Below are 23265 nucleotides of genomic sequence, written 5' to 3' on the forward strand. Positions count from 1 at the left end.
TCAAAAAAAAAAAAAAAAAAAGGTAGTTTCCTAATCCCAGTTCCTTATCCCCTTATTCAGCTTTATTTTTCTTCATAGCACTTTGTTACAACAACAGAATATTGCTTATATTTGTTTTCCTCATTGTCAGTAATCCAACGCCAATCAGAAGGTGATGGCAGGCACTTTGTTGGTCAGCTTTTATTTATCACTGCTGTATCCTCCACAGTTGTCACAGTGTCTAGCCTACAGCAGGCGTACAGTTAACATCTGCTGAATGAACTACAAAGGCCCAGAGGTGAGAAGACTGAAGGTTTAAGAAATTCAAATATATACACAATAACTCAATCTGTGTTAGGGTGAGGAAGATGTATACATATGAGTGTGTGCTTTAGGGACAGCAAAAAGTAAAAAATGAAACCTCAAAGGTAAGCTACAGCAAATTATGAAGAAACTTGTAGGCCATGCTGAGTTTTGTATTCTTTTTTCAGAGTAAGAGGGAACCACTAAAAACTCTTTAAGCAGGGAAAGGTAAAAATAGACTGCAAACCAAAGATGGGTTTGAGAGGCCCCAGGAGAAGGAATACCAGTTGTGGGGTTCTGATATAGGCGTAGCTTGAAGTAGGTAAAGGCAATGGGGATGAACTTGGTTTTTTTTGGGACCACAGTTAAGAAGTTAGAAAGTCTAACAGAATACTGAAGGAACAAGAAAAGCGCAACAGAATACTGAAGGACCAAGAAAAGTGTAACTGAGAATTCCAAACCAAAAGACCTATAATTTCTGTTAATCCGCAAGGTAAGTGAACATCTGCTACTCAAACTGTCAACAACACAAAATTATGAACATCACTATTAAAGGTAAATTTTGAGATAAAGAAAATACTTGCCTTTGAAAATATTTAGGCAATGATAAACTAATGAGCCTTATATTGGATTTTTATAGAAGTCAAAGCAACTTCTGTAAAAACAGTAAAAATGAGTTAGCAAGGAACTACTATTTCTGTACATTATCTCCAACTTGAATTAATGTATTCATTTTATCATCAGCATTTGTAAAGAATACAGTTGCAAAACAGTATTACTTAGACAACGTCATTCAGAAACAACAAACGTTTTTATAGAGCAAGTATGTGCTAGATAGTATTGTAAGTATTTTCCATGTATCATCTCATTTAATCTTCACAATAACTATAGGGGTTTAATAATGCTCCAATCTGCCCCCCATCCCAAGGGACAGGGTCTTGCTCTGTCACCCAGGCTGGAGTGCAGTGGTGCTATCATAGCTCAACTTCTTGGGCTCATGCAATCCTTCCATGTTAGCCTCCCAAGTAGCTGGGACCACAGGCATGTGCCACCAAGCCCAGCTAATTTTTCAATTTTTTTGTATAAAGGGGTCTTGTTATGTTGCCCAGGCTGGTCTTGAACTCCTGACCTCAAGCAAACCTCCCATCACAGCCTCCCAAAGTGTTGGGATTAAAGGCATGAGCCACCATGCCTGGCCATGTTCCAATCTTATAGATGAGAAACTGAAGACAGTTAAACTCACAAAGCTGGGATTCCAAAACTAGGATGTGGGTTCTCAAAAGTATGATGTATTCCGTCTCCCACATCTATTTAAGTAAAAACCCAAATCACCTGATGCTTCAGGAAAATTAAGTTATTTTATGCATTTCTATGGTGAAGATGAAGGAACTGATTTTACCTTATGACAAGATTCAATTATTTACTTTTCAATTTATTATGTTATTGCTATGTGCTGAGCACCATGCTAAATACTAGAAATAAAAATGATAAGCAAGACAGGAAATTACAGGTGACTGGCTAAATATTTTCTAACAACAATATCCAGTTGATCCTCAAACAACAAGGGAGGGTTAGGTTGTTAGGAACACAGACTGTGTGCAGTCAAAAATCCTTGTGTAACTTTCAACTCTTCCAAAATGTAACTACTAATAGCCTACTGTTGTATGGAAGTCTTACAGTTGATCAACACATATTCTGTGTATTATATACTGTATTCTTGCAATAAAGTATGCTACAAAAAAGAAAATGTTATCAAAGCAGGGTGCAGTTGCTCACACCTGTAATTCAAGCACTTTGGGAGGCAAAGGCAGGAGGATCACTTGAGCTCAGGAGTTTGAGACCAGCCTGGGCAACAGAGGGAGACCTTCTTGTCTACAAAATAAAAAAATTAAATTTAAAAAGAAAATGACCTAAGTTTACAGAAATACATAACTTCTTTTATCTTTTTTATATATCTAAAAATATTTCTACACAATACCAATCCTTTTTCCACTGTGTGCTTTAGTTTCAACGCCCATATCATCCATGCCGTAAAAGAATCCAAAGCAGTCTTGTATAACCGAAACCATTCCGCCAGACTGCCTGAAGTCTATCTGTTTTCTGGTGCTGTTTCCTGTATGTTCTCCTCATTGTCTGGCACTGGTTCAGGAGGACTTATCTCCACCAAATCCTCTTCTGTTAATTCCTCTGGTGTGGCATCTATTAACTCTTGAGACTTCTCCAAGATCCACATCTTAAAACACTTCACCCACCACCTTTTTTGCCATTATCTGCATCTCTTTCAGGACTTCCTTGATTGGCTCTGCACCAAATCCAGTGAAGTCAAGCGCAACACTGGACACATTTTTCTAGGAATTTGTTTTGAGCTTAATGTCTTTCATGGTTTTTTCTATAATAATAATGGCATCTTCAATGGTGTAATCCTTCTAGACTTTCGTGATGTTCTATTTGAGTTTTCTTCCCTAGCAATCCTTTCCATAGAGTACGACGTGTAATGAGCCTCAAAGGTCCCTATGACCCCCTGAACTGGAAGCTGAATTACAGTTATGTTTAGTGGCAAGTACACCACTTTGACGACTTCAGTGTTGAATTCACGAGGTTCTGAGTGGCCAGGGGAATTGTCAAAAACAAGCAAACAAACTTTTAAAGGCAGCCCCTTACTGATATAGCACTTCCTGACTTCAGGGACAAAGCACCGATTGAATTAAACTAGGAAAAGGGTTCTAATTGTCCAGGCCATCTTGCTGTACAACTGAAAGACTGGAAGCTGGTGTTTATTTTTTCAAGACTCAGGGTTAGCAGTTTTATAGATACGGGCAGTACCAATCATAAACCTGACTTACGTTTACACAAAACAGTAGAGTTAGCCTACTGCTGTCTTAAATGCTGTTCGCTTCTTTTCCTTACTTAAAAATGTCCTTTATGGCATTTCCTCCCCAGAACAGGGTGGCTTCATCTGCACTAAAAACCTGTTCACACAGATAAACTTTCTCCTCAATAATTTTCTTAATGACACCTGAGAACTCATCTGCCTCTTGGTTAGCAGAAGCTGTTTCTCTTACCTTGACTTTTTAAGCCAAATCTTTTTCTTAAACTATCAAATCATCCTTTGTTGGCATTAACTTCTCCAGCTTTAGATCCTTCACTTTCCTCTTGCTTTAAGTTGTCATCTAATGACTTTGCTTTTACTCAAATCATATTAGAATCAATAGCTATGCCTTTCTCATAGTAATCCTGCACTCACATAAAAGCTGCAACTGCAACAGGTAATAAAAAGGTATTTCACAAAAAGTGCAAGATTTTCATAACTGATGGCACAGCTATAGAGGTGTCTTCACCAACTTCCTCTACTTCTCTCACCCCCTGCCAATGAATTCATTTATCTGGAAATGGTGGCAACCACAACCAGAGAACCTCAATCTACATGTGAAGCAATTCAACTTTTTCTTGTAATGTCATGACTTATCTTTGCTTCTTGGAAGCAATTCCAGCATCACTAGCAGAATTCCCATGGGTTCCCTGGTACTACTCAGGGTTTACAATATTGTACTAAACATAATAAAAAATACTCAAGAACTGTGAGAGATCACCTTTTACTGCAATAATGCAATTTACCAAAGACACAAAATGCTCACTTGGGATGATGAGAGTCACAAAGCATTTTAAGTGAATACTCACAACACTTGAGCTCACCATAATAGTAACAGGAGGCAGCTATGAAATTACTGCAGCAGTGCACTATGTATTATAGTTAAGATTTAATACTGAATCCTGACATCTGTTTACACTTCTCTTGACTGTGTGAAAGTCACCATGTATGTTATGTAAGCGTTTTCATGTGTAATGCTTGATACATTTTAACTTTTTTATAATAGTTTTTTTGGTATATTTTATGGTAGTAAATGAGAAAACAGACTAGTTTCTATTACTGAAAAGCAAATTCGCAGATCATTGAATTTGCTCCTCCCTCCATAACACATCCTTCCCCAAAATAAACAGGTTTTCCAAGTAGTTGAGCAATGTCTATGTCTATTAAACTACATTTAAAAATTATAAAATTTTTTAAATTTTATGCTTAAATGAAATTCTAACAAGCGATAACCTATTCTTTATACACATTGCAATAATTTAAAATAAACTGACAAAAAAAGACAAGGCCCAAAACTAAGGTCTAGAAATTATTACTTACTGCAGGTACCAATAATTTCTTCACTTCTTCAACTGCTCTCTTCAATTTGATTTCTGCTCTGTTCTGAGCATCTTCCACAGTGATTAGTACATGTAAATCTTCATTTAGATGCTCCCAGTTGGGCTTGCCTCTATTTTGCTCCTCCTAAAAAATTTACAGAGTACACGATTACACATTTTTCTCTTTAAAAAGAGAGTGCATCTTTCATAATACTAACCTGTTGTCAATAATTTCAGCTATGTTTGCATTATTTTGCTATGATGGCATTACAAATCTTTGAATTATTTTTCTGGGTCTTCAACGCTTGATTGAATGTTTGAGACTACTGGGTCAAATAACAGTTAATTCAACAAGTATTTGCTGAGCACCTACTGTCTACAAAGCACGGAACCAGATGCTAAAGATCAGTCCCTAGAGTGCTCCTAAGCGGAAAGAAACATATATATGATACTGTCCTTACATTACCAAGAAAAACACTTTGAGAAACATGCCATTATTTCTACATTTTACTTATGAGTAAACAGAAGGATTTCATTCTTTAATTCAGTAATCTTTCTACTTCATTACAACTGCTTTTAATAACATTGGTTGTACTCAACATTAGAAAAGGTATTTTGCATATAGATGTTGTTGTGTAAGATGACTGCCACTTGTTTTAAGTATTTCATGTGTGAGTAATTATGAAAATAGTTTTAACTATATTCTCATCAGACCATATTTTAACTGTAAGGCTACCCTTTATATCAAGCTGTAAATACTAGTTTCATAGAGACTATCTATATGTCGTTTCCTTAATGTCTTCTAGTAAGGAATATCCCCATGTTGAAAACCTTGTCAAGCTACAGGGAAGTTAAGAAATAGAGTTGGCCATAACTTCAAAATTGTTCGTTTTACATTTTAGAGAACAGTAAAATTGTAAGTGTTAAAATAAGAATATAAGTAGTATTAAATAGTATATATAAATGCACCTGGCTCACAGCAAGGTATCACAGACAATAATTATCTGCCGTTGTTGGACTTTTATTTTAAAAGTCACTATTTACCTAATTGTTAGATTCCTATAAAAGAAAATAAAGCAGGCATAATAAAACAGCTTTCTGCAACAATTAACATGTTTGAACTTAGCCAATAAAAGTAAAAATAAATTTTAAGAGTAAATGCTTCTGCTTTATTTTTAGTTAATATATCTTTAGGATGAAAATGCATCCACAGATTGTAAAGGGATACAGAAAAAAAATCAGACACAATCCTATGCTGGGCCATCTATGTCTTTGAAAGAATGAACTCTGAGTCAGCACAGTATCTTACAGGCGTACCACCTGTCCAACACTATGTGAACCACTAGCTCAGGATATCTGACTGTTTCAACATAAGATCACATTACATTCTTTTTGATGTCATATATTTACAAAGCAAGGTTTTTAGTGATTGCTGTAATAAAAATCAAGTCCATACAAAAATCAACGTGGAACAATAAAAGAGGGTGGCAGTATACAATGTGATTGAAAACTTTTGAGAATTTGAACAGCACCCAAGGAAACACAAATGCCATTAATAAATAACGTAGTTATTTACAAATAAAAGCATAGTCTATTTCAATTCACGGTTTTTAATATAAATAGGAACTGAGTTGTTTGTAGATATTTAATAAACAGAACTATTAAATATTTCTTTTTGACTAGGGTACACCCTGAAAACTAAATGGGAAACTAAGGTGTCAATGAATCAAGAAAATGGGAACCTCAGGGTTATCTGTATGGCAAGGAATAAAATGTGTATTAATATCGCTACTGTGGCAAGAAAAATTGTTATCCAGATTTCAAGTGCTATGTTAAAGAACGCTAAAAATATTTTCCCACCAAAATTAGTATTTTTATTTATCTTTTTTTTTTGGAGACCTACAAAAAAGCTACTGGTCTGGTTTTATTTGGTGGGCCTGAAAATGCACTTATTTGCCTAAACGCATATGTATGAGGGACTTCTGCTTCCAGGCAAGATATAGTAACAGGAACCAGATTTACCCTCCTGCTGAAACAATCAAAAAACAGGCAAAACATATAAACAAGTTTCAAGCCACTGGACATCAGACAACAAAGGACAAACGACACAAAGAGATGGGAAAACCCGAGATGAGCCTATGACTGTCCCCACTCACTGGCTTGAGAGTCTCCAGACAACTCCCTGACATGAAGAGACTAAGCAAGAATCCAGGGAAACTGAGGCAGCCAGAGCTCATAAGAGTCCTGCAAGAGCTGCCACTCAACTATTCAGCTGAACACTGATCACTGCATACTTGAGAGGAAATTCCAGAGGCCAAGGAAGGAACCACCCAAAAACGATTCCAGGTTCAAAGTGCCTGGCTCTGGAAAAGAACCAGATTGAAAGCCTTGAATGTTTCCCAGTGGGTAAGGTACACAGAAAACAGAAAGGTCTTGCCTCAGTGGTAGGAAATAACTAAACCTAGTCTGAGCGCTGTTCCAGTACAAACTGAATACATTTTAAAAGAAAGACCAAATGCCTCAAATTATTTTCAATTAACTTAACTGTGTCCAAGAACAAAGCTCAAAGATATTTACAGGAATATAAAAATATCCATCCAACAAGGTAAAAGTCTGGCATCCAATTAGAAAATTAATGTGCATGCAAAAAAGAAAAATGCAACACATGAGACCACCCCCCAAAAATCAATCAACCCAAACCTATCTAGAAGTGACAGAGATGTTATTATAAATAGACAGACATTTAAAGCTGTGTGTGTGTGTGTGTGTGTGTGTGTGTGTCAAACACTAATGCATATAGATACTAATATAATGAAAACTGGAACATTTATAATACAATATATTTGAGAAAAGCTTAGGAATAAGAACTAAAATTATGACTTGTCACAGAAACCTTATACATGGAGAAAAGCCAGAGAATTTAAAAAGGAAATAATTAGGTGCATGATAGAAACAAAGTTGCAGTATAATTTGTCATTTTGCTTTATTGAAGGAATAAATTTTTAAGGTCTAAAACACCTTGGCCAATGCATACTTTTATTAGTTCAACAACTTAAATGATAATTTAAAATATAAAAATGAGAGAAAGCTACACCTACCCTGTTTGCTTCAAAATCAGTATTTTTGCTTACACTTTTAAAAATGATTTAAAGAGCAAAAATTTTCGAAGATGGAGAATTAATGAAACCATGTACTTAGACTCCCACAAAAAATTGTTCTATAACACTGTAGAATTTAAAATGCACAAACTTGGCCAGGCACAGTGGCTCATGCCTGTAATCCCAGCATTTTGGGAGGCCGAGGCGGGAGGACTGCTTGAGCCCAGGAGTTCAAGGCCAGCATGGGAAACATAGCAAGACCTTGTGTCTACTATAAATGAATAAAATGTACAAACTCGTTAAGAAATAAGAAAATGGGAAAGGAAACCATTTAAAAATTAAGAATCTAGAAAGCAGATGGCTAACTTAAAATTTAGTAGGCTCTAGTTAAGAGAGAAACTGAGTTCCTTGCAATCTCCGACCCCCACAAAAAATACTGAGGAAATGGGCAGCAGTGGAAATGGAGGTGAGGGTGGGGCTGAGATTGCTGGACTAGATGAACTCTCACTGAAGAGCATTTCAATCCCCATATCCCCTGTCCACAAATGACTAGCTATTAAGCACTCCCTAATTCCCAGCAACAGACCAGAAATTGATTCCAAAAGGAAGTAAAACACTTTCTAAAACTGCATCAGAACAGTTGACAGGATAACTTCCAAACTGACGGCTGGCTGTCCAGCCATCTCCCCTATTCCACATGCAAAGAGAGGGAACCCAGGCCCACATCTTGGTGGCAGGAGACTTGAACGACTGACCCTTCAGAGAGTTAAGACACTACAATGCTGAAACAAGAAAATAATGCTATATTTAAAAATTCTGAATACAAATAGAACTGAAACTAAAACTATGAGAGCAAAGATGAAAAACTTGATAGAAGATTGGAAGAAAAACCAAGGAACTCACAAAGTAGAAGATAGAAGTAAAAAATGGTACATACTGTATAAATATTAGAGGACTTCTAAGAGATTCAGAAACTGAAATGACAGATGTCCAATCACCAGTATAAAGAAATAGAAAGCAGAGGGAGAAAAATCATCAATGTTATACATTTTACACAAAACTGAGGGATCTGAGCTTCCAGCTGAAAAGGACCCACTGAGCTGTCACCACAAGGAATAAATGAAGTGGACACTTCAAAACAAGGTAGCAATTGAGCAATCCAATGTAGCAATTTGAGAGTAAACACTAAAAGCACCTCTTTTAGTGTTTGGGGGGGCAGTGGAGAGAGACAGACCAAATGACCCCTTTTCCACATCAGGCCTCAGAAAAATCTTTCATCCATTTGCATATCAAATGTCATACACAAAAAGGCTTTAAGGTCATGCTACCCCGAAGCCACGTTTATCCTACTGTAGTCCATTCCAGCTCAAAAAGAGTTAAACTCCTTCAGTTGTAATTATTTAATACAAATAGTATTTCTCCCCGTGATCTCATTCTGTTTTTTAAGCAGATTATAAAGGCAATCTGGGAATGAAAGGTATTATAGAGAAATCAATAAAATACACCCCAAAAGGTCTTCTTTTAGTCATAAATTAAGTATAAATACAATTATAGGATGCTTACTTCTAAACTCGAAATATCCATATTGGCTCACGCCTGTTATCCCATCACTTTGGGAGGCCGAGGTGGGCAGATCACAAGGTCAGGAGCTCAAGACCAGCCTGGCCAATACGGTGAAACCCTGTCTCTACCAAAAATACAAAAAAAATTTAACCGGGTGTGGTGGTGGGTGCCTGCAGTCCCAGCTACTCAGGAGGCTGAGGCAAGAGAATTGCTTGAACCCGGGAGGTGGAAGTTGCAGTGAGCTGAGATCGCACCACTGCACTATAGCCTGGGCGACAAAGCAAGACTCCATCACACACACAAAAAAAGAATCCATTCACAAACCTCATTTTCTTACTTCAATAAATAAATTAGGACAAAGAAAAGGTTGAAATAAGCAGAGAGGAGAGAATGACAACATGGATACACACCAAAAATGGTGTATCAATCAGAAACTGTGGTCTATTAGGCATTTCTTTTTACAATTATATTTCAAATAATCTTTCAGGGGTTAATCACTGAGATATTAATGTGGAAAAAAAATAGCTCATGACTACTATTACCATACTGTCTGTTTTACAGTTACCAAACGCAGTATTGTTTCATAATATATGCACCACTAAATCTTCAGCAATATAGAAGAACACAGTTTTACATCAATATATTCCCAAATTTACACTTTCCAGCACAGTACTGTCCCCCGATTTCTAGACCTCCAAATTCAACTGCCAACTGGAAATGTGTACTTCAGTCTCTAAAGCAGTCTGAACTCCATATGTCCAAATTGGGGTTCATGCCTCCTTGCTCCAAATCTGTCCACAATTATGTCTCAGCTATTACTCATCCTGAATGAATGTTCTGCATAAGCGTGGATTTTTAGAACCTGAGGCTTTGTAGGAAATCTCTGAAACACAGTCATAGCTTACTTGTGCTTTAATAGAGACTGGGTGCTGTACATGCACCCATTCATGTCTATCCACACAAACACGAAGTGCCGTGTTTATTCACTTCCCACCATAGGCTCAGATTTACTCCATGGTGTATACTGGCCATTCACCAAACAAGGATTTTGATACCCATAACTTCATGGAAGTTATCATCTATGTCCAGAATACCTCATTTACCCTTCTTTAATATTTACTTTTATTTCTTCCTTTTCTGTGTCATACAGTACTTAGTTATCTGTTCATTGTTTTTTGTAGCTATTAGAAAGTTTGCTCCAAGTTGAATATCAGAATCATCTCATTAATTTTCATACTCTTGACAGTATGTACACATTGATTTTATATATATCTAACTCTAAACAAGTATTTACTGAATTGAATAATTTAACTTTTATGATTGAAGAGCATCATTAAAATCAAATATAAAACTGTGCATGAATATGCTGCAGCTTTCCCATAGTGCTCTGCTATACTAATGATTATTGTGTCTGTTTAGATAATCCTTCATATATTTGCCCTTGCTCATATATCTTGGTTTCCAGGCCTGTTTCTTTCTCCTTAGTTACCAGGTGTATATGATAAACTTTACTCCATCTCTCTTCAATTCTCTCAGATTTTCTACAATAATGGTTACTAGGTCTGGTTTTCACATCCCATCAAAGGCTGCTTTTCTTTTACTCTAAAACCTCAATGCTACCTTGTTTTGATGTCCCAGAAGAACAGGAGACAAGATGGGTCAAAGTATTTTATTTTATTGCATTTTAGGTTTTGGGGTACATGTGAAGAACATGCAGGATTGTTGCATAGGTACATACATGGCAATGTGGTTTGCTGCCTTCTTCCCCATTACCTATATCTGGCATTTCTCCCCATGTTATCCCTCCCCAACACCCCACCCCTGCTGTCCCTCCCCTAGTTCCCCCCAACAGACCCCAGTGTGTGATGCTCCCCTCCCTGTGTCCATGTGTTCTCATTGTTCAACACCCGCCTATGACTATGACTGAGAACATGTGGTGTTTGATTTTCTGTTCTTGTGTCAGTTTGCTGAGAATCATGGTTTCCAGGTTCATCCATGTCCTACAAAGGACACAAACTCATCGTTTTTTATGGCTGCATAGTATTCCATGGTGTTTATGTGCCACATTTTCCCTATTCAATCTATCATCAATGGGTATTTGGGTTGGTTCCAAGTCTTTGCTATTGTAAACAGTGCTGTAATGAACATTTGTGTGCATGTGTCCTTATAATAGAACAATTTATAATCCTTTGGATATATACCCAGTAATGGGATTGCTGGCTCAAATGGAATTTCTATTTCTAGGTCCTTGAGGAATTGTCACACTGTCTTCCACAATGGTTGAACTAATTTACACTCCCACCAACAGTGGAAAAGTGTTCCTATTTCTCCATATCCTCTCCAGCATCTGTTGTCTCCAGATTTTTTAATGATCGCCATTCTAACTGGCGTGAGATGGTATCTGAATGTAGTTTTGATTTGCATTTCTCTAATGACCAGTGATGATAAGCATTTTTTCATGTTTGTTGGCCTCATATATGTCTTCTTTTGAAAAGTGTCTGTTCACTTTGCCCATTTTTGAATGGGTTTGTCTTTTTTTTTTTTCTCCTGTAAATCTGTTTTAGTTCTTTGTAGATTCTGGATATTAGCCCTTTGTCAGATGTGTAGATTGCAAAAATTTTTTCCCATTCTGAAGAGCATCGACACAATGAAGAAACTGCATCAATTAATGGGCAAAACAGCCAGCTAGCATCAAAATGGCAGGATCAAATTCACACATAACAATATTAACCTTAAATGTAAATGGGCTAAATGCCCCAGTCAAAAGACAAAGACTGGCAAACTGGATAAAGTCAAAACCCATCGGTGTGCTGTATCCAGGAAACTCATCTCACATGCAAGGATACACATAGGCTCAAAATACAGGGATGAAGGAAGATTTACCAAGTAAATGTAGAGCCAAAAAGAAAGCAGGAGTTGCAATCCTAGTCTCTGATAAAATAGACTTTAAAACAACAAAGATCAAAAGAGACAAAGGACATTACATAATGGTAAAAGGATCAATGCAACAAGAAGAGCTAACGATCCTAAATATATACGCATACAATACAGGAGCACCCAGATATATAAAGCAAGTTCTTAATGACTTACAAAGAGATTTAGAGTCCCACACAGTAATAGCGGGAGACTTTAACACTTCACTGTCAATATTAGACAGATCAACGAGACAGAAAATCAACAAGGATATCCAGGACTTGAACTCACATCTGGACCAAGCAAACCTAATAGACATTTACAAAACTCTCCACCCCAAATCCACAGAATATACATTCTTCTCAGCACCACACCATACCTACTCTAAAACTGACCACATAGTTGGAAGTAAATGACACCTTAGCAAATGCAAAAGAACGGAAATCATAACAGTCTGTCAGACTACAGTGCAATCAAGTTAGAATTCAGAACTCAAAAACTAACTCAGAACTGCACAACTTCATGGAAACTGAACAACTGACTCTTGAATGTTGACTGGATAAACAATGAAATGAAAGCAGAGATAAAGATGTTCTTCGAAATTAATGAGAACGAAGACACAACATACCAGAATCTCTGGGACACATTTAAAGCAGTGTCTAGAGGAAAATATATAGCAATAAATGCTCACATGACAAGCAAGGATAGATCTAAAATCGACACGCTATCATCAAAATTGAAAGAGTTAGAGGAGCAAGATCAAAAAAACCCTCAAAACCTAGCAGATGACAAGAAATAATTAAGATCAGAGCAGAACTGAAGGAGATAGAGACACAAAAAACCCTTCAAAAAATCAAATCCAGGAGCTGGTTTTTTTGAAAATATCAACGAAGTATTTTTTAAACTGCAAGACTAAAGTTCTATCTCAATGTAACAGCAAAGTAACAGCAAAGGCAAATTACAAATAAATAATCAATATATGTATAAATATGTTCAGAGCTCAAAACCACTGACCTTCACTCTTTTAAGGTAGGTTCAGTAACGAGAGGTTCCAAAGAAATGGTAAATAGCTTTATTTTATACAGCAAATTAAAATTTAGTAGCATATTAGGCAACTTTATAATCCATTCACACTTGATGGCAGAGCAAACAGTCTCAATTACTAATGATTCTTGATTATGGTCTATATCCTTAACAAGTACACTATGGTGAGATAAATTAGCCTTAGTGATGATAAATAAACTTAAAAATGAAAATGATGATCTACACTTACTGCTTGCCAAGGAAGATGCTAAGCAATATAAATACATCACCCCATTCAATCCTCATAAGGTACATGAACATGGGACTATCGATCTTACCAACATGTAACATGATTTAGTCAAGTCAGACAGTAAGTATTGTACCACCAAGCTACCATACCTAGCCAGAACAACTTTAGAGCATGCACCCAACTAACTCCTAGCACAACACATCACCTACACGAGAAACTGTCTTAAAACAGCATCATAAATTAGTGAAAACCCAGAAACAGAATACAGAATTGTGGAATCTCTAGAATTTTTAAGTTTACCTTTTTACTTTTAAATATTTTTGTGTAGAACATCTTGTCCTCACAGAATTTTAGAGCTGGTGGGAACTTTGGAGGCAGATAAAGGGATGGACGACATTATTTGGTAGATTTGGTTTTGTCTTTCGGAGCCAAGTATTCTTTCTCCATAAATTAATTTCTGAAGTCACATCCAGAATAATATCAAGAACTGGGAGAAAAACATCTCATATAACAGAACTCTTGCACCTACAAAAATGCTTTCTCCCTAAATGAGAGACTCACCTACCAAATTACAATGATTCATATATACAAAAAGGATAAATCTGTAGCTGTTTCGCTTACATAAAATTTCTCCAGTTTTTAAAGTTTCCAATAGGTGAGGTTGTTAAAACTAAAATTAGATATTAATATACAATGCACTATTTCCAACATTATTACTAAGTTAGGACTAATCCACACCATTGTAACTAAATTTTACTACTTTTCAGTAATTTCCACTTCGTTTTTGAAGCCACTGTATACGGTAATGTAAAAATACGAAGTAAAAAAATAATCTCAACATTTGAGAAACTACTTTTGTTTGGATTTTTGAAAAAGCTTGATGAGTCACTGCCCTATGAAGTTTAAAAGTATGCTCTAATTACAGTATCTGTTTCAACAACAAAGGGATTCTATAACATGAAGCATTACAGCATACTGATTGTCCCACCCCTGCTGACAGACTCTTTTAATTATGCATCTGTAGTCAAGCAAATGAGCACAAGACCTCTGCTCCTACTGTGCTCTTAACATGAAAGTTCCGCCAAAACCCCTCCAAATGGAACTGAAAAGTGTTACATACTGATGCAAACCAAGGTTCCAATAACACGCTTATTGAGAACATACAAGTTTTAATCTAAATATCAAAGCTTAGACGTATTACCATCTCCAGTTGTACATATAATCTTAAGTTAGTTTAAGCAATGTTTGTTGAGAAACTGGGCATAAAATAGATTTCATATAATTTAAATTCCTCACTGACTCAGTTATAAAAGCAGACCTCAAAAGACTTTTTAAAACCTGAACATGAGTCCAACAAAAATTACATTTTCAAAGCAAATTATTTTTTAATAAAATATGAAGATTAGGATAATTTTATATTCAGTCCATTGAAATCATCATCTAAGAAAGCCTTTATTGGCACCAGGCATTCAACAAATACTTATTAAATTAAGCACAATGGAACAAGTTACTAAATTCAAGTAACTTTTATTGTTTTATGACAAAAATTTCAAAGTTAAAAATAACAGGACTATAACATCTAGCTCATACAGACACAATACTTATAGTCTGCCAGGTACATCTTCCTTCCCATTTTCATACATTAATTCCACAAATTTAACTATTAATTACTTTATGTCTAAACTGAATTTGTGTAACCCTAGTACTAGCCAAATAACACTGTTCTGGCCCCATGATGACCAAAATGAGTGAGATTTCTCTAGATATGAGCTGCTTCTAGCATGAAGAAACAATTCTGAACAAGATCAGTTGAAAAGTTGAATATGATCTTGATGAAACATAGTTAAGGCTGAGAAGAGTGAATTAAATATGTACAAAAAGTTTCCCATAAAAAGATAGGAAGTAATCAAGTGATTTAAAATGTTATTTCCCAACAATTTGAAAGCTGTCTAATGTTTAACAAAAATAGTGATGATAGCAATACTGGATTGTTGAGAAATCCTCTCATAATAGAAACTTTGGGCTGAGTTCCTACTGTTAACAAGCACCCATATAAAATTAGTTATTGCCCATGGAAGCACAAAATATTTCCTCAAGGCATTAGAAGAATCCTTTCACTAATTCATATGTGAGATTTTGTACACTAGGCCTTATTCTCGCCATCATCTAGAAGACACAAGATAAGTAAAGGCATAGAAAAATGAGCAACTGTTTTAGAATGTGATGTTTTAAAATATTCAATTGGAATATTTACTTACTGATAGTACACAGAAGGAAAAATACGTAAATAAAAGACTAACATTTCTACCTATACTGATTTTCCTTTCTAAAGCATTAAAAATCCCAGTTTCAATAATCATCTCTCAATAAAATTTACCCCTTCCCTTCCAGGTCCTCCCAGACAGGATGTTTTCTGAATTCTTGCTTTTTCTTTTGACATAATCAGTCTGATGTGTATGATTCCTAAAAAGTTTCAAGGAGTATGGAATCAGACTCATCCCCATATCCTTTAGCACAGGCTTTTTAATAAGTACTCCCTAACTATTCAGTATTTACTAGAGCACAGCATGAGATACAAAAATAAAGTCAGTGCAATCAATATCAACTAAAACAAAAAATAACATATAGAGCTTTATACTCAGCACCTGATATTCATAAAACAACTCAATGCTTTTAATAATCTTAGAGGTAGGCATTATAATAATCACCTATTTCTCATTTAAAAATGAGATAAACTGATGGGCAGAAATCTGACTCAATGCACTCACTTAAACTGACTTCAGATGAAAAAGGTCTGCCTTTGAAGACCAGACAAATGCCTATTAAGAAAAAAGGGTAATTACAACCATACTTAAAAGCCAACATAATCAAGATTACAATTATTTCACTGAAGACAATAACAAGGAACAAGATGATTATTTTGAAAAATCCAGATATAGCCTATCTCAAGCAAAGGTCATTAACAGGTTTATGTACTGATGTAAGTTTTAACAAGAATGAGTGGCAGTACACGGTTCACTGTGCAAAAGCTCCATTTTTCAGAGGGAATTCTATTTAGGTATAAATCCCACAGATTCAAAACAAAACAATTGTTTTATAAGATTTTTAAAAACATGAATGTTTAATATTCATTTTTCTGATGCTCTAAGGAATTTATGATACCATACTTACTACACATTTAATAGCCATTTAGTGTTAGGCAAAATGCTTGAACTTATCTATCCCTCAGTTTCCTCATTTACAAAAGAGAGATAAATATAGATTTACATCACAGAGCTACGATGAGTTTTAAATGTATTAGGGTTTGGATAGCACATACAGTAACCATCATCTAAGAGCTCTGCAATTAATGTTACCATTATGCAACTATGGTATGGACAGGCTGGAATCTAGAAGAGATGATTGTAGGAAAGTACATAAAGAGAAATACTGGGAAAGGATGACTGAACAACAAATAAAATGACATGACTAGCAGTTATAATTTAGAAAAATAAAATTGGAAATGTACTTTCAGAATAAAAAGTACTAGCTTAAGGTAATTTATTTTTTAATCAACTTAGTCAATAAAAACGTATTAACCATTACATAAAGACATGAATTCATGTTTAGCTACAATTTTTAGGAAAAAGCAGCTTAATAAAGACACAACTGTAATCTTTGGAGTTTTAGACTGGAAGAGAGCTCAGCTGATCAAAGCACTAAACTGCCCTCCATGAAGGGTTTGGATATGAAATGCTGCATAAAGGAGGATCGTTACAGTATCCTGAAATGTGGGATAAATCGTGACTACTATTATGCCATAAGCAGTACACAAAATGGAAAAAGAGTAATAAAGGGAATTTATAAAACTTAATGAAATTGAAGAATGAGTTCAAATACTACCTATTCCTTAACTGTTTTCCCATTACCCTACTCTGAATTCATTTCCCCTAACCCCCGCACTATGCTTCCATTGAATTTTATGGCTCTAAAATACTTAACATTGTACTTTACTATTCCAGTGTACATAATAGTAAGCTCTAGAAAGCAAAGACTGCTCCTTTTAATTTTCTGTATTATTCACAAGGCATTTAAAATAAGTTTAGTACATAACTAGTAGCTATTTTTCTTCTGCCCTGCACAGATCTGAACCTGCACTTCTTTAACAGTATTTTCATCAGTTTTAGAAATACTCATTTCTGCATTTGTTTCATATATGTATAAACAAAGTAGCTCTGAATTCTACAAATAAAATGTCAAATACAAATATACTAGTTTTTCAACATATATGCATACTATCATAATTAACATACTACAAATTCATTTAAATAGAACTACAGAATCCATGGTTTCTGTAAGCATTTATTCAACACATGCTAAACTGTCTTTCTGTATTAGAAATGACTTCCCTAAAATATCCATCAGAATTTTTGCATACAGTAAGCACTTAAGAAACATTTGTTATTAAATTTCTAGATTATAAACTGAAAATAGCAGGTAACATAAAATATACTGGTTAAATGATTACTAAGTTCCTAAGCCATATAGTACTTTCTCGTGCATTCTACATGTATATTTTCCTACATCAGTTAGGGAAAATACCTGAAAAATTCAAGATTCATTTAAAAAACTCAATCAGGCAATACTGAAAGAGAATATTTTACTTGCCTTCTTTGAAATTAAAATGAAAAACACAAAACTGAATTGAACCAGATTCCCATGATCCACAACCACAAGCGAAGTAAGAATTATGCTGAAGGATCCACATACAGTCTCTGCCTTACTTCTTCCTCAAGCAAAAGATCACAGCCTAACGTTATATATTAGGATTTACAAAATATAAGAGAGCAACAGCACACAGTTCACTATGTTATAAAAGGTGTTTCGTCCTTGGAATGTTAAGATAGAAGATTAATAGCAGTTCCATTATTTGTAGTTGGTAGGCTGCAATGTCCTATTCCACCTATTGGCACCGTGCATATTTGTAGCGTTCATTCATATTTCCCAAATATTAATTTACAGCTGTCTTCATGTAATTGTGAACACATCAGTGAAAAGCAGTGACAAAAACACAACTGTATAGAATAGTGACTCTAGCTTATGATAATGTCCAGGAATACGTATTTATGTGGGTATGAAAGAGCTATGTTGGCATAAACTTTGAGATTCTTGGCAAGGAAATAAGCACATAATTTATAATTCCATGGGTCTTACCACAGTGCTAAGGCCCTATCCAGTATTCATCTTTGCTGACTGATAACCAGTGTCCCTGTAATCTTGAGCAACTCATTCATGTATTTATTTATTTAATAAGTAATAATTGAGTTTCTACTAAACCCTGTGAGTGAATAAGGTTTATGACAGGCAAGTGAAAACAGACATGCAAGCTCTCAAGGAGCCTATAGACTAGTAACTATTTATTTGCGATTGAGGGAGTGACACCAAAGTTTACTGTGTTATGTGAAAGTACATTATCAGAGCTGACTGATCAAGGTTATATGACAAAATGTTAACTATTTTTTGAAATCTTATTTTCTCATCTGTAAAGGTTACAAGGTTGCAAGGATTAAAGAAAGGATGTTGAAGACAGTGACTAGCTAACAACACTTAACACCTTTACTATGTAACTCCTTCTATCCCTGTTCCCTTCCTACATCTTCCTTAAAAGATGGCTTTTCAGCTAACAGAGACTCCCCTTAATTCCACTGCAGGACATTGTTTCTGTCATTATGTTAACATAAGTATAAGCACATCCCCTTTCCTCAGTTAAGAAGCCTCAAAATCAAAGCTACAGTAAAAAATAAATTTGCAATTAATTAACAATCCCTCTGGGTTAAAAAACATAGGTCCAGCATGGTGGCTCACACCTGTAATCCCAGCACAAGTGATCTGCTGAGGCAGGCAGATCACTTGAGGTCAAAAGTTCAAGACCAGCCTGTCCAACATGGTGAAACCCTGTCTCTACTAAAAGCACAAAAATTAGCTGGTTGTGGTGGTGTGTACCTGAGATTCCAGCTACCTGGGAGGGTGAGGCAAGAGAATTGCTTGAACCCAGGAGGCAGAGGTTGTAGTGAGCCAAGATCATGCCACTGCACTCCAGTCTGGGCGACAAAGCGAGACTCTGTCTCAAAATAAAATGCCTGCCCCAAATTACTTGGGATGTCATAATCTTTTCTTGGTAATGATTTTCAACCTTTGAAAGTTCTGGAATTATTAGAGTAATAAGAGCAAATCAAACACAATGTTAACAGTATATATATGTTTATCTAAAATATTTGTTACATTTAAGGTTTAACACATTTAAATATCTGAGAGATTATCCTTCTAATTTCAACTGAAAAATATATAGACAGGTACCTACAACACATCCCAGTGATTCTCAAAGAGCTGGATCCAAAGCATGGTATTCTGTAAAGGCTCTACAGAGCTTTTCCTTGTGCACAGTCAGGTGGGAGCAGGTATAGCTACTAAGAGGAGCATACCTCTATACTCACCGGCTGATGATTTAGATGACATAATGTCTGATGCAGATGAAAAATATAATACTAGATGGTGCAAATGCTTAGTGTGTTAACTCGAGTTCTTTCTTTAAATTCCAAAGTGTTAATATATATTTGATACACCCATTCTTCTCAGCAGAAAAAAATGCAAGGGTAATTTCACATCATCAGAAAAACTAGGTGACTTTAGGTCCTCTAGGTATACATTTTTCCTATACTTACACCACATCTGTCATCCAAAACCCATAATATTCCTAGACTTTTCTTCCAATCTTTTATTGAAATTTGGCTAACAAAATAACTATAAAAAGTGGTATCTTTCTTATAACCCTTTATCATAATTTGATAAGTGCAACATAACTATAAAAAGTGATAGTTAATGCAGCATAATACGTTAAATAATGCCAATTTTTCCATTTTCTTGAAGGTACTGAATTATTTTCACTTGTTTTGGGTAAGACTTATACATTCAAATATGTTAATAACTTGAAAGCATTAAAAAAATTATTCTTCAGTGATGTTGCCAGCATGATTTGGACATAGGTCAACACAAACCTAGCTAACAGCACCACTACAAAGCGTTGTAGCTAATAGATGGCAGTCAAGCTAAAATAGGATCATTTTTCAAACAATTGTGTACCACCTTTTTTTAATTCTAGCTTTTAAAACAGGTAGAAATAGGTGTACAAACGTCTTCCTTCATGAATTACAATTATGCAACCAACATTTATAATTTCCCCGAACACTATTTTAAATAAATTCCTGCCTTCTTTCTAGCTAAAACTTAGACTGTTAAACACATGATTTTTTTTTTTACCACTACTAAATGCCACATTTTATATATTCTATACATTATCCAGTGTTATAATGATTAGCTTGTTAAATGTTAACCATTTTATTATTTTATACTTTACTGCAAATACTTCAGGATTCAACTACATCAGCCAAGAAAAGAGTAATCTCTCAGAGGAATACAAAATAAAAGTTCAGAGAATCCATGTTTTGTTTCCTTCATTAGAAATCATTTCATGTATGTTCATGTTTCAGAGATATGGAACTAAACTGAAATTCTTCAATTCCTCTCCCTATTATCAACCTATGTAACTATATGATCAAAAATTTATTATTTGCTCCAGTCTTTGTTAACAGCTCTAAAATATGTTTCACTGGTGACAACAAAGTATTTTCAAAGGGTAGGTTACTTGTCTACTAGTCATTAAAGACGTATTTCCTAGGACAAAAAGTAAGTCTACTCTTCCAGAATATCTTTGGCTCACTTCACCTTAATTACAAAACAGATGTAACATGCTATTCACCACAACACTAAAATGTGAACGCAATGAAAAACATTTTCTGAGGTATTAAAACTTCCTAACAACCATATAAAAATCCCTGTAATGATTAAAAAGTAAGCTATTATTAATAATTACTGTGGTTAATTTTAAGAGCAAGGGTCAACTTAAATGTTAATCATAATCATTATAATTAGAGAAAACATCTTTTTGAAAATGACCATAGATACCTCAGGATCCATTAACTGCCTATATTCTAAAACAGTAAGTATTAAATAATACTAAAAATAGTACCTTTAATATCTAGTAACCCTGAATGGTGGATATTAACTTATTTTACAGATGTGAAAATTTTGACAGTGAAAGTAACTTAAGTCCTTCAATCGTAAGTAAAAGGTCCAGAACCTGAACTCAAATCTGATTCCTTATTTCAACTCCGTTACCACTGTGCCACATGCAATTATCATCACATTCATTCTTTTTAAGGCCCACAGGAAATATGCCATGATCCCTGAGGTCCCCTTTTGTCAAGCTGTCTTAAGAGCTCTTTTGTCCTGAATTTCTCTAACAGTCCTACTCATGTGTTCTTATTAATGATATATTTTTACAAGGAACTCTGTATGGCTACATATCTTATCTTTTCATTTCATAGTAGTATGTGATACTTAAGGTTAGGATTTGTGCCCAGCACTTCCTGAAATACCCTTCATACTCAGGTGTTTATTCAGTAAAATGAAAAGAATCTGATTGGGGAAAGGGAGAGGATATATCATGTTCAATGAATATCAACTCTCTAGTTCAGCTCTCTACTTTTATTAATAAACCAGAACACATACCAAAAGATTCTCATACTGAACAGAAAGCCTAATGACTACTTTTGTTGCTATGCTACTCTAAAAAGAAAAGATAATAAATTCATGTAGCCATATAAGGTATGAAACTCTAAATACCTATTTACATTTTGAAAGAGTAGCAAATGCAGAATTGTTACATTTCTTACCGGGCTTACCTCACAGTTATTCTTGCCAAAATACAAAATTGACAGTCTATGGAAAAGAGCAATTTATAAACTGAATTAGATTGATTATCTTTGCAAACCATGCTGAAAGAGTAGTTACTACAATCTACTACAGTATAAATGAAACCTCAACCTCAATGTCTGCAGATCATAAACTGCAAACAATTTATTTACACGTACAAAATCTGACCTTAATGACAACAGTTAATAACACCTAAATTTATTATCTCTTGCCCATCAGTGAAATATATTCTTATTTAATATCAAGAGCCAAAATAAAGCCTTCTTCACAAAAAGGGTACAAAATACTCTTCCTTAAAACGTTCATCAGGTTTTTAATAACTTTGAAAATTATATGCAAGAAACCTGACTGACTAGAGATGAGTCTGTGTCTCTTTCCATTACACCCATTACTGGAAAAAACTAAGAACACGTGACCAAAAAAGAAACAGTATCTATGTAAAACATATGATTTCCAACTCTGCTTATCTCAGCCCCTTCTAATTAAAATTTGTAACTGTCCATCCTGACTACAAAAGGGCAGGCATTGCATCTTAAATCTGACTGGATATTCAAACACTTAGCACATAGCTTACCACAAAGAAAATTTTTAAAAGTCTGTTGGATACAGAAAAAAAAGAAATGAATTCAACTATCTTCAGTCGATGTGAGTTTTTCGTGGAAAACAAGGTTTCCCTAGCCAGCTTCTATAGCTTTTTTCCATTTAAGATAAGAATCAGACATCTCTCTGGATTACACAAATTCTAATAAATTAAAATCTTACTTTGGCAGAAATCTTCTGAATTACCATTTTCTTTCACATTAACTATTAAAAGGATTTTGTACACTAAACACATATAATTGGTGCCAGGGAAGAAATAAAGAACATGTAGGGCAGGGGCAGGTAAACCCATTTATTAAACATAAGCTAAATATAAGCCAAAAAAGGGCCAGGTTACCGGGACTGACCTTAACCTTCCAGAAATAGCTGTGTATCATCTAATAACACCTAAATTTATATCCCTCACTCATCAATGAAAGTATCCTTTACTTATTAATCAACAAAATAAAGGGAGATACTATTTAGGAAAAAAAGTTATCTAGTGTGATGGTTTTATGGTAGGTCAGCTTAGCTAGGCTAAACTAGTGTCTCCAGAAT

General features: G+C 35.0%; 1 protein-coding gene across 8 annotated transcripts in view; it reads right to left on the bottom strand.

Annotated features, from left to right (window-relative positions):
* The window catches only part of QKI (QKI, KH domain containing RNA binding), a 168904-nt gene that overhangs the window by 38791 nt on the left and 106848 nt on the right, over positions 1 to 23265 (bottom strand). For all 8 annotated transcript variants that reach the window (XR_010336571.1, XM_012451043.3, XM_012451048.3 and 5 more), the window contains exon 4: positions 4472 to 4615. Coding sequence is in view for 7 of the 8 variants with exons in the window: in XM_012451043.3 (XP_012306466.1) it covers positions 4472 to 4615 (144 nt within the window). In the remaining variant the exon portion in view is untranslated. The remainder of the gene's footprint in view (positions 1 to 4471; positions 4616 to 23265) is intronic.

Source organism: Aotus nancymaae, unplaced genomic scaffold (assembly GCF_030222135.1).
Source record: "Aotus nancymaae isolate 86718 unplaced genomic scaffold, 86718_ANA_hifiasm-v0.15.2.pri h1tg000040l, whole genome shotgun sequence".
Lineage (NCBI taxonomy): Eukaryota > Metazoa > Chordata > Mammalia > Primates > Aotidae > Aotus > Aotus nancymaae.